The sequence below is a fragment of the Coregonus clupeaformis genome, chromosome 5 (genome assembly GCF_020615455.1).
Source record: "Coregonus clupeaformis isolate EN_2021a chromosome 5, ASM2061545v1, whole genome shotgun sequence".
NCBI lineage: Eukaryota > Metazoa > Chordata > Actinopteri > Salmoniformes > Salmonidae > Coregonus > Coregonus clupeaformis.
In genome coordinates, this window is record NC_059196.1 from 38,340,074 (window position 1) to 38,352,926 (window position 12,853).

At 47.0% G+C, this 12,853-nt stretch overlaps 1 protein-coding gene across 1 annotated transcript in view; it reads right to left on the reverse strand.

The window, feature by feature from the left end:
* Positions 1 to 12,371, reverse strand: part of lekr1 (leucine, glutamate and lysine rich 1) — a 178,938-nt gene extending 166,567 nt beyond the window's left edge. The window contains exons 1-2 of the mRNA XM_041876949.2: positions 12,291 to 12,371; positions 9,185 to 9,261 (exon numbers count right to left, since the gene is read on the reverse strand). Of these exons, the coding sequence (XP_041732883.2) occupies positions 9,185 to 9,261; positions 12,291 to 12,294 (81 nt within the window). The 5' untranslated portion in view covers positions 12,295 to 12,371. The remainder of the gene's footprint in view (positions 1 to 9,184; positions 9,262 to 12,290) is intronic.
* Positions 12,372 to 12,853: the final 482 nt, after the last annotated feature.

The window sequence follows — 12,853 nt, forward strand, 5'->3', positions numbered from 1 at the left end:
CCTTTCAGGCTTACTGTAAAGACAGCAGTAGCATTAATCATAAAGATGACTGAAATGATACATTGATACACTAGGCTACATCGTTACGGTGAAGACGGCAGCCTAAACGCTCTTTACAGTAACAAAAATAGGCTTCACGTCAATAACAGTAAGATGGTTTCTGCATGTATCTCTGCTGCTTTGGCCACTGAGAACCCAGAGTACAATACATGTTACACCTAGCCTAGCAGGAGCTGAGCTCCCCTCTACTACAATATAAATCAATCAAATGTATTTATAAAGCCTTTTTTTACATCAGCAGATGTCATAAAGTGCTATACAGCAACCCAGCCTAAAACCCAGCAAGCAATGCAGATGAAGAAGCACGGTGGCTAGGAAAACTCCCTATAAAGGCAGGAACCTAGAGAGGAACCAGGCTCTGAGGGGTGGCCAGTCCTCTTTTGGCTGTGCCGGGTGGAAATTATAGGAGTACATGGCCATTAAGGCCAGATCGTTCTTCAAGATGTTCAACGTTCATAGATGACCAGCAGGGTCAAATAATAATCAGTGGTTGTAGAGGGTGCAACAGGTCAGGGGTAAATGTCAGTTGGCTTTTCATAGCCGAGCATTCAGAGGTCGAGACAGCAGGTGCGCTAGAGAGATAGAGAGTCGAAAATAGAAGGTCCGGGACAATACATGTTACACCTAGCCTAGCAGGAGAGTTGGGTAAGGGTGGGAGGTGGAGCTGAGCTCCCCTCTACTACATTTTAGGGAGGGCGGAGTTAAAGAGAGAAGGGAGTGTACTGGCTGATGGTGTCTTGTGAGGATAACGTCCATGATTCATTTACAGGAAGCCTTTTTGCCTTTTGTGTGTGTGTGTGTGTGTGTGTTTGTGTGTGTGTGTGTGTGTGTGTGTCTGGGGCCACTGTCTCATGCACAGGGGACAGAGATGAAGCACTTTACAGACAAAGCACCTAAAAGAATCCCCTCCTCTCCTCCTCTCCTCCTCCCCTCCTCCCCTCCTCCCCTCCTCCCCTCTCATCCTCCTCTCGTATCCTCTACGCAGCTGCCCCTACCCGTCTCCTCAAATCCCACTGGCAGAAGTGGGTCACTGTCACACACGCACTCTCTGTCTCTCTCTCACACACACACACATACACCCCTATACCCAAAATCAGCCTCCACACATCCCTTGCCAACTGACCCCCCACCCCCCTTCACGAACAGACTTCCTCTCTGTCGTACCCAAGCAACCCTCCCAACCTTAACCCTACCCTATCCTATCCTATCCTACCCTATTCTACCCTACCCTACCCTACCCTACCTACCCTATCCTATCTTACCCTATTCTACCCTACCCTACGATACCTACCCTATCCTATCCTACCCTATTCTATCCTATCCTACCCTACCCTATCCTACCCTATCCTATCCTATCCTACCTACCCTATCCTATCCTACCCTACCCTACCTATCCTACCCTATCCTACCCTACCCTACCCTCCTCTACACTAGCCAACCCTACCCTATCCTACCCTACCCAACCCACTCTCAACATATCAATACAGTTGACCCATCTAGCTCCCCACAACAACCACCACCATGCCTCTCAATCTCGGCACCATCCCAGTTACAACCCAGTTACAACCCGCACACCCAATCCAGCCATCGAATCTCAACCCTAAATTCCAAATTGAACCCCTCCATGTCCACCATCCATCCTACCTACAACTCAGTGGCGGCTGGTGAGAGGAGCTATAGGAGGACGGGCTCATTGTAATGGTTGGAATGGAATTAATGGAACGGAGTCAAACACATCAAATATATGGAAACCCATATTTGACTCTGTTCCATTAATTCCAGCATTACAATGATCCCGTCAATGAGCCTATCCTCCTACAGCTCCTCCCACCAGCCTCCATTGCTACAACTGTACATCTACCTCCCCCCTTTCCTAAAACCAAATCAAGACCCCCTGCAGACTCCCCTGAATTACACACATCCCAAATCGACATCCCTCTCCACCTCCTCTTCTACCCCTTACACACACACACACACACACACACACACACACACACACACACACACACACACACACACACACACACACACACACACACACACACACACACACACACACACACACACACACACCAGTCCCCATCCCTGTTCCTAACTGACTGCGCATATCAATCTAGTTAGAGATTCCATGAGGGTGTCGCAGGTTTTTAGCTGCCTGAAGGATTACGGAGCTATCCCTGAAATTGTCTTTGCGGTTTTAATCAACTGATTTTTTTATGGGCCTGGGATTTAGAGAAAAACCCACTAAAACAAAAGAGCTCATCCCATCTACCATAGTGCCCTTCGTTTTCTTACAGATGACAGTTTTGATACTCATCACCGCATCCTGTATCAAAAAGGTTGGCTGGACTTCGCTAAAAGACCCGTACATTATTTTACATGATTCCCTTTGTGTTTACAAGGCCCTACTTCATAAACTTCCGTCTTATCTAACTTTGCTGTTGAAGTATAGGCACCGGAGTTGCCTAACCCGTTCACAGGATTGGTTAACTAAAGAGGTTCCTAGGGTCTCCACCGAACTAGGTAAATCTGCTTTTAGTTTTAATGCACCGTATTTCTGGAATAAAATTCAAAATACATTTCATCTTGATGTTCTGGTGCCATTCGGGCAATTTAAAGTATTGATTTGGGACGTATTTGTGGAGGAATGTAACTGTTTTTCTGGGTGATTTGTTATGTTTTACTTGTGCTTCCCATGACTGAGTTTTTGTTTTTCAATGTGTGTACAGTATGTTTGGGTATAATGTGTATATTTATGTTGTATATACAGGGCACATTTGTAAAAGAGGCCTAGGTCTCAATTTGTTTTCCCTGTTAAAATAAAGCTTAAATAAAAAATTTAAACTGTCTCACACACTACCTGAATCATATTACTATTACTCTCTCTCATCTCTTTTTCTCTCTTTGTATCCCTTTGTCTCTGTCTCTCTCTCTTTTATACCCCACCCCTCTCTCTCTCTCTCTCTCTCTCTCTCTCTCTCTCTCTCTCTCTCTCTCTCTCTCTCTCTCTCTCTCTCTCTCTCTCTCTCTCTCTCTCTCTCTCTCTCTCTCTCTCTCGTTCTCTCTCTCTCTCTCTCTCTCGTTCTCTCTCTCATTTTCTCTCTCTCTCGTTCTCTCTCTCTCCCTTTCTCTCTCTCTCTCTCTCTCTCTCTCAACTCTCGTTTTCTCTCTCTCTCGTTCTCTCTCTCTCCCTCTCTCTCCCTTTCTCTCTCTCTCTCCTTCTCTCTCTCCTTCTCTCTCTCTCTCTCTCCTCTCTCTCCTCTCTCTCTCTCTCTCTCTCTCGCTCTCACTCTCAATCTCTCTCTCTCCTTCTCTCTCGTTCTCTCTCTCTCCTTCTCTCTCGCTCGTTCTCTCTCTCTCCTCTCTCTCTCGTTCTCTCTCTCTCTCTTGTTCTCTCTCTCGTTCACTCTCTCTCTCTCCTTCTCTCTCTCTCTCGTTCTGTCTCTCTCACTCTCTCCCTCGCTCTCATTCTCTCTCTCTCTCTCTCTCTCTCATTCTCTCTCCTTCTCTCTCCTTCTCTCTCTCTCTCTCTCTCACTCTCATTCTATCTCTCTCTCTCTCTCTCGTTCTCTCTCTCTCTCGTTCTCTCTCTCTCTCTCTGTGCATCACAGACACGACAGATCACGTAAGAGTTTAAGAAGGGATTAAGTAGTTAACGACTTATCCTTGCTTTTTTCCTAATTTCCCTAAATTATGTCTTTGAGGCTGTGTGTGAGAGAGAGCATGCATGTGTGTGTATGTGTGTGTGCGTGCGTGTGAGTGTGTGTGTGTCTGAGCGAGACGACAATTCGTGACTGCTGCTTTGTAGATTTTCACAGAGATAAAGCCCCCCCCGGTGCTCAGTGTAGCATGAGCCAAGGCATAGATTCCTCTCATCTGGACCACACTGTGCCACACATCACACGAGACGAATGGCAGGAGGGGGAGGGACAGGGGACAGGGGAGATTAAGTGGTGTGGCAAAAGAGGTGACAAAGCAAAATGGAGGAAGTGTGTGTGTATGTGTGTGTGTCTGTTGGGGGGGGGTACAATGGGGTGAATGTGGGTTACAGTAGAGTACAGTGGAAGAGGTAGGGGCAGTCAGAGGGTGAGACAGGGGGGGGCAAGGCTAGGGATCCAGGAGTGACACAACAGACAGGGGTGAGGGGTAAAGAGAAGGATGGGGGGTGAGGGAGAGGGAGAGGGAGAGGGAGAGGGAGAGGGAGAGGGAGAGGGAGACCGGGTGCATGTTTGACGCCTGGCTGAGTAGCCCTGTTTTATTGCTTCTCTCGCTGCCTCCTTGCCTCTTTGCGTGGGAGCAGGGAAAGGGCAGTCGCAGGGAAAGAATCATCTTTGGCTGCATGTCAGCCCCCGCTCGACCGATGACCACGCATCAGATCACTCACTCACACAGAGCACAGCACGGAAACAAACAGGCAAGAGCAGACAGGGGCAGTCAGCAACTATCTTTCATCTGTTTGTCTGTCTGAGCACTGACCCCAGAGAGAGAGAGAGAGAGAGAGAGAGAGAGAGAGAGAGAGAGAGAGAAGAGAGAGAGAGAGAGAGAGAGAGAGAGAGAGAGAGAGAGAGAGGGAGAGAGAGAGAGAGAGAGATTGTCCTGGGTCTCTGTTCACAAACACAAACAGACCCCACAGAGCACCAGGAAAGCAACACAATTAGACCCAACCAAATCATGAGAAAACAAAAAGACAATTACTTGACACATTGGAAAGAATTAACACCAAAAAAAAGAGCAAACTAGAATGCTATTTGCTATACTGTGAGAGTGACCTCAGCCTGTCTGTCTGTCTGCACTGAGAATGACCTCAGCCTGTCTGTCTGTGTGTCTACACTGTGAGAGTGACCTCAGCCTGTCTGTCTGTGTGTCTACACTGTGAGAGTGACCTCAGCCTGTCTGTCTGTGTGTCTACACTGTGAGAATGACCTCAGCCTGTCTGTCTGTGTGTCTACACTGTGAGAGTGACCTCAGCCTGTCTGTCTGTGTGTCTACACTGTGAGAGTGACCTCAGCCTGTCTGTCTGTGTGTCTACACTGTGAGAGTGACCTCAGCCTGTCTGTCTGTGTGTCTACACTGTGAGAGTGACCTCAGCCTGTCTGTCTGTGTGTCTACACTGTGAGAGTGACCTCAGCCTGTCTGTCTGTGTGTCTACACTGTGAGAGTGACCTCAGCCTGTCTGTCTGTGTGTCTACACTGTGAGAGTGACCTCAGCCTGTCTGTCTGTGTGTCTACACTGTGAGAGTGACCTCAGCCTGTCTGTCTGTGTGTCTACACTGTGAGAGTGACCTCAGCCTGTCTGTCTGTGTGTCTACACTGTGAGAGTGACCTCAGCCTGTCTGTCTGTGTGTCTACACTGTGAGAGTGACCTCAGCCTGTCTGTCTGTGTGTCTACACTGTGAGAGTGACCTCAGCCTGTCTGTCTGTGTGTCTACACTGTGAGAGTGACCTCAGCCTGTCTGGCTGTAAGAAGAGCACACATCAGTTTCACCATGATTTGCATATTTCCAAAAAAGTTACATTCAGGGCTGCCAACACCAACACTGCAAATGAAACATATAGAAGCCAAGAACAATTTAGGAGAAGTGAAGAGCTAGGTCTAATGTGGGGCTTGCTCTAGTGCTGAACTCAGTCAGGTGTCAGGTAAGGTCTGAGCAGAATGCTGCCTGCCCTGCATCACCTGTTTCACAGTCCAGAGGTGTGAGTGAGCCGGATCCAACACCACTTCACCTAATCAGCTTAACTCATCAGCTCATGTCACAAAAGAAGGCTGGCTGGGACACCTGAGGAGAGCAACACAGCACCTACAGGACTGATGCTATACCCTGCTGGACCTATAGGACTGATGCTATACCCTGCAGGAGAACTGATATCCAGCAGAGGAGGGGTAGAGGCAGGAGAAATAAAGAGAGAGAGAGAGAGAGAGAGAGAGAGAGAGAGAGAGAGAGAGAGAGAGAGAGAGAGAGAGAGAGAGAGAGAGAGAGAGAGAGAGAGAGAGAGAGAGAGAGAGAGAGAGAGAGAGAGAGAGAGAGAGGAAGAGAGAGAGAGAGGAAGGAGAGAGAGAGAGAGAGAGAGAGAGAGAGAGAGAGAGAGAGAGAGAGAGAGAGAGAGAGAGAGGGAGAAAGAGAGAGAGAGAGATAGAGAGAGGAATGGAGAGAGACAGGGAGAGATAGAGAAAGAGACAGACAGAGAGATGGGGGGGCTACACTAGTGAACACACAACACATTATCCCCCGACCTCCTGAGGTACAAGGAGGAGTGTGTCTGGTTTTAAACTATCCATTATTCAGGGAGGGAGGGAGGGAGGGAGCGAGGGAGCGAGGGAGCGAGGGAGAGAGAGAGAGAGAGAGAGAGAGAGAGAGAGAGAGAGAGAGAGAGAGAGAGAGAGAGAGAGAGAGAGAGAGAGAGAGAAGGCATCAGTGGGACCTCCTGTGTGTCTCTCTCCTCTCACTGGAAGAGTTTGCCACGCTCACATGAAAAATGGATGGATGGACGGAGGGAGGGAGAAGGAGAGGAAAAGAGTTCTCCTTTCAACAGACAGAGGCACGGAAAGACGGGAGGAATCCACCTGTGTTTGTAAACACGGAGCAGAACAAAAAGAGGGAGAGAAAGTTTACTACTGTACCACTTCACAGACAGATCAAGTCAGGGTGACTTTGCTAAACTCTACAGTCTGCATGATTTAACACAGTGACTTGTATAGCACTCTGTAGGCGATCTACAGTATATCGCTGTACAGTTGATATCATTCTGATGGTATGACGGTCCTGTATGCATACATAAAGTATAGGCCTATGTAATGTTGCATGTATAGCATAGGCCTATAGCAAGTGGTATATGCCATAATCAGGGTGATCACTCATACTGAGCCTGTCTGTGATCCTGACATGACTAGAGGCCTCAGGGTGGAATTCAGTCTCTCCTCCCAACCCTTCCGTGCCCCGTTTAGATACACACCCAGACACAGAGAGAGCAGGGGTCAGCCGAGGGGTCAAACACAACAGGCTATCTAAATGTGCTAGCTAGCTAACTCGACTCATCTTCAATTATCCATGAGCCAAGGAGAAACAAGTCCTGCATGCCTGTGCTGCACTAACGTGCTAAGGTACGTGGTTTACCAACAGGTGCTGCTCTAACGTGCTAAGGTACCTAGTTTACCAACAGGTGCTGCTCTAACGTGCTAAGGTACCTAGTTTACCAACAGGTGCTGCTCTAACGTGCTAAGGTACCTAGTTTACCAACAGGTGCTGCTCTAACATGCTAAGGTACCTAGTTTACCAACAGGTGCTGCTCTAACGTGCTAAGGTATCTAGTTGACCAACAAGGGCCTTTTAAAAAATGGTTTAATTTCTACCATTGCAGTGATGTTGGAATATTACTGTAGCTAGTGCTACATGGGTGGGTACTGTTCTTCAGACTTGGTGTTGGTGGAGAGACACTCTTAATGGAGCAGAGACAACGGGAGAAAACCTTGCTCTGCTCTGTTCATCCTGTTCACCACTACTACAGCTGGCTCTTCAACCGGTGGGGACACTGTAGCAGCACTCTGTGTTAGATCCTACTGCACTGTTGGAGCTAGGAACACAAGCATTATGCTACACCCGCAATAACATCTGCTAAATATGTGTATGTGACCAATAAAATGTGATTTGATTGTATGTGTGTGTGTGTATGTATGGTGGTGAATACCTTGTCATGTTACATTGTGAGTCTGAGTGCTTGGCAGACTGCTGCCGTCAAAATGGAACAGAAAGTATCAGCTGCTCTATAAGAAGTGGTGCTCAGTTCTACTAGCCAGCTGCTGCAGGGTTGGATCCTTACTGCTGCCTTGTCATTATTAACAGCACAAATGGTTGAATGAATAACCACAGCATGAAAACAAGGCAATTAGCACATATAAAGGTGGAATGTAATTTTCAAATAATAGCATTAAAAAAATCAGAATAGATAGTCCTATCACTTTGTGAAAGCTGCGATAAGCACAGAGGGGAGCATAGAACTTGTGTGTGTTGTGCTGTGTGATCTCCCTCTCAGCAGACGACCATTAAACCACTGTGCAGACCCCCACGTCCCCAGGCTCAACAGCACTATGGGCATGTTATTTCACCCCTTATTATTCTCACATTGGCACATGTTGTCTGTTCAGCTTTGTTTTTTGTTTTACATTCACTTCTTTTTTTTCTCTCTCCAATAAATGGAGCTGAAGTCTTCTCCACAGGGGTCTAAGCCCAGAGCATCCAGTATTTTACAAGCTGATTGAAAATCTGAGTGGGGGGAGAGGGATGGGTAGAGAGAGAGAGAGAGAGAGAGCGAGAGAGAGAGAGAGAGAGAGAGAGAGAGAGAGAGAGAGAGAGAGAGAGAGAGAGAGAGAGAGAGAGAGAGAGAGAGAGAGAGAGAGAGAGAGAGAGAGAGAGAGAGAGAGAAAGACAGAGAGAGAGAGAGAAGAGAGAGAGAGAGAGGTGGAACTCTGCCATAAAATAGCACGATTAAAATAGGATAACCCAGTTTCCCAGAGCCTCTCCTTTGTGTGGTGAGACGGGGGGGGGGAACAGGCTGTCTGTCTGTGGGCACGGAATGGCCGCTCTCACACTCTGGTGGGGGTCCATTGTTGTTCACAGCTACCTCCAATTCTCTCTGGGAACATCCGGAAATTACAGAAGATACACAAAGAAGGAGCTGCACACACAGTTCTGTGAAGGGCAACATTACAATGGGTATCACTCCAGAAAGGAAGGAGAGAGTGTGTGTGTGTGTGTGTGTGTGTGTGTGTGTGTGTGTGTGTGTGTGTGTGTGTGTGTGTGTGTGTGTGTGTGTGTGTGTGTGTGTGTGTGTGTGTGTGTGTGTGTGTGTGTGTGTGTGTGTGTGTGTGTGTGTGTGTGTGTGTGTGTGTGTTATGGCCCCGTGTAGCTCAGTTGGTAGAGCATGGCACTTGCAACGCCAGGGTTGTGGCTTCCATTCCCACGGGAGGCCAGTATGAAAACATGCATGCATTCACTAACTGTAAGTCGCTCTGGATAAGAGCGTCTGCTAAATGACTAAAATGTTAATATGTGTGTGTGTGTGTGTGTGTGTGTGTGCAATTACTAGTGATAAGGGGGCCATGAAACTATGCGTGCAATGTGTAAAGTACCTGTTGTATTTCCTCTGGAAGAGGGTAGAAGGGAATGTGTAGGTCCATCTCCTCTCTCTCCACAGACTCTTTCTCTCCTGTGATGATACAATGATATGGAGCAAAATGAATCAGCATGCAAACAGAGTTTCACTGTATCTTAAATAGAACTGTCAGGACGTCATGCATATGGAACTATGAATAGCACAGATGCAAAGGCCTTGTCTCAAGCCTCAGACTGGAAGGTTGCTATATTGTACAGTTATTGAGTAAAGGTTGAGGTGGTCCTGTGGGAGGGGGTGGTCCTGTGGGAGGGGGTGGTCCTGTGGGATGGGGTGGTCCTGTGGGAGGGGGTGGTCCTGTGGGAGGGGGTGGTCCTGTGGGAGGGGGTGGTCCTGTGGGAGGGGGGTGGTCCTGTGGGATGGGGTGGTCCTGTGGGAGGGGGTGGTCCTGTGGGAGGGGGTGGTCCTGTGGGAGGGGGTGGTCCTGTGGGAGGGGGTGGTCCTGTGGGATGGGGGTGGTCCTATGGGAGGGGGTGGTCCTGTGGGAGGGGGTGGTCCTGTGGGAGGGGGTGGTCCTGTGGGAGGGGGTGGTAGATGTTTGTTTTGTTGTGTCCATCAGGTTCACCCCCAGTCCTAAAGCAAATGAGGCCAGTCTGGTCTGTCAGTGGGTCTATGCACTGTATGTTGTTACATGATGAAAGTGGTTCATGTCTGAGGTGACTGGGAGGGTAAATCCAGAGCCATGTGTTTAGACAGTTGGGCCAATGAGGTTTCTGCATTATGATGCATTTACATGACACTACAACGTTCTGTGGCAGCCATGTTAGCTCTCTATTAAAGTGGAACTGACAGTGTTTTAGCTAAATGAAATCTTATCCAAATCTGTTCATATACATATACACCTCCAGGAAGAATATGACACCTTTTTTATTTGACATTTTCTGACAAGCGAGCACTTAGATATGGTCGTTTTCACGTTTTCATAAATTCATAGAATGTTTGGGAATGACGTACAGTAAGGCCTTTGTGGAAATTATATTACATTATAGAGTGGGAAAACAGTTGCTGTAACATTTAAACTTCAAACAGGTTTTCCCTTTTGTTGCACTGCATGGATCACCGGTGTGGTTGAATGCAGCATTGCTGTATGGTGCACTCAACATGTATTGTAGTTGACTAGCCAGCCTAGGCTACTGCTCAAATGTTTGCTGTAACAGGCCTGCATGTTTCTCCTTTGCATGGTGTTTTGTTGCAGGTTTAGTTTTTTGGTTATTCGTTGTCAAGCTTTCAAAACCGAAGACAGACGGCAACATTTGAGTAGCCTAGCTAGGACTGTGGCATGTGGTCTGTACACTTTCCCTCCGCTGCGCGCCGTAAACGGGGCAAACGAAAGCAGCGCAAATGAAGTTGAATTCACCGATGCGAGCGAATCAGGCTGTAATTTCACAAAAGTAAATGACTCAACTGTTGACTTATTTATCCTCGGTTGTGTGTCCTGTTCGGCCCGCGGGCCTTGTGTTTGACACATATGCTAGTCTATTAGCAACGTTATGACTATCCTGTGATCATCGCCCTTGCCAGTTTGATTGTGTTGACATTCCCTGCCTTAGTTACTGTCGTCCGTTTTTGTTCAAAAATATTGAGTCATTGAAACTGAAACAGTGCATCCCGAATGGGTGGAGAGGCAGCAAACAATGTACCAGGCCAGTTGTAATGTACAACCTGATAGCAATATTTTTTGGACTACCAACAAATGTATTGGTGAATTATATTACTCATGCATTGAACTGCATCCATCTATTCTGCCCACAATGCATTACTGTACATCATGGAATTTTTTGTCAAATATAACCTATTTTTAAAACCTCTTATAAAGTTGATTTTGTAGCATAAACTAGGAATTTTATATTTTTGACATATTACGATTGTCTGTTGGTTTCATATCTGAAAAGTAGTTCAAATGCAGTCAGTTCCACTTTAACATTACATAGGGAATATTTAAACAACGCTATGTAACTGAATGTCTAGAATTACAACGATATTCAATATTCTCTCTAAATATATGGCATGATGTTGACCATATTAAATCAATTTTGCCGTGCCACATGAATAGATGAATCAGTACAGCTTATGGTATTTAGTCTATGGCCTGCACCGAGGGGAATGTCACACACACAGGTGCTATTGTCTGCGGGTACCTGCTAGGCAGGGCTGGTGTGTGGTGCCTTTTACGCACAGATCTACGATTCAGCTTACCCTCCCCAAATCTTAACCTTGACCATTAGGGGGGAGCATAAAGCTGACTGTAGATCAGAGGGTATCTGCTAAGTAACCCCTGCGTGCTATGAGACATATGCCCTCGCAGACGATCAGGGGGAAATGGAGTGAAAGGGCATGCGTGTATGTAGGGTACACACACGAGACAGACAAACACAGACCCATCCCCCCCTCTATGCAGTCCCTCCTCCCTCCCTGGCCTGAAACGCAACAGGAAGACTTAGGTCGTCATTTACTTGCTTACCCGCTTCCCGAACGAAGCACCCTTTTGGACTGATTCATACATGAGAACAAGTTTTGCATGACAACCCCTTCCCTATGACATTTTGGCCATTTTAGCCTTGATTTAACCATTAATCATTCTAGTGTGAGAGTTACAAGCTGTTCATAAACTCATCTATTCCGCATAAACACAATTGTGAGAGAAATGCACGTATAGGCTATACACACACACAATGCATCTCTCTCTCACACTCACACATACCCATCTGTCTCTCTCAATTCAATTCAATTCAAACACACACACACACACACACAACATAGATAGACCTACACACACGCAAACCGGTATATGCCACCTTCTCCAGCTGTCTGTTTGCTATAACACCATCATCTGCTTGGCATGCTGACAAATCTCAAGTCGTGTTTCAAAAGTTGATTTAGTTGGAGGCAGTCTGCTAACTTCAGCTGGTTAACTAACCTGTCGCCTCTCTCTCTCTCTCTCTCTCTCTCTCTCTCTCTCTCTGTCTCACTCACTCACTCACACACACACACGTACCAAAAAGCTATTTAAATTGTTTTGATAGTTTATCTAATAATCAATAGTAACACAAGAAGCCTTTACCTACCCATTGTGCTAATTGTCTTGAAACGAAAGCGAAAAACAGCAATTATCTCACGAAAAAGTGTTACGCTGTTTTCGTTCTGCGTGCTCGGGCAGGCAAAGCGATCCAAGCCTTGACTGTCACCATGGATACCGCGCCGGTTTTTACGCAGAATGCGCAGCGCAACACTACGTCCCTTGCCTGAACTGATGTGCCTAGTGCAGGCAGAGAGAGTCCCTTTTCTGTAGACAACACGCCTAGCAGCGGAATCAAGCTTGGGAATGGCTTTGTGCTCTTTTACGTCTGTGCGTTTAATGCATTACCTCTGAAGTAATATGAAACAACGGCAAGGCAGTCCCGTGGGGCATTTCCCCCCTTTTGCTTTCCCCCCTTTTGCTCCGCAATATTACAGGAGGCAGGAGCAATTTATTTTAGGCAATATATTGTTTGTAAATGTATTTAGGCCGACATGTTTGGCTTTTTATCTGATATCATTGGTCTAATTTCACTCTCTCTGACTCTGTCCCGGTCAGTATAGCCTAAATATGGGTTAATGCGCTCTGCTGAGTTTGAGTGGCTGGCTGGGT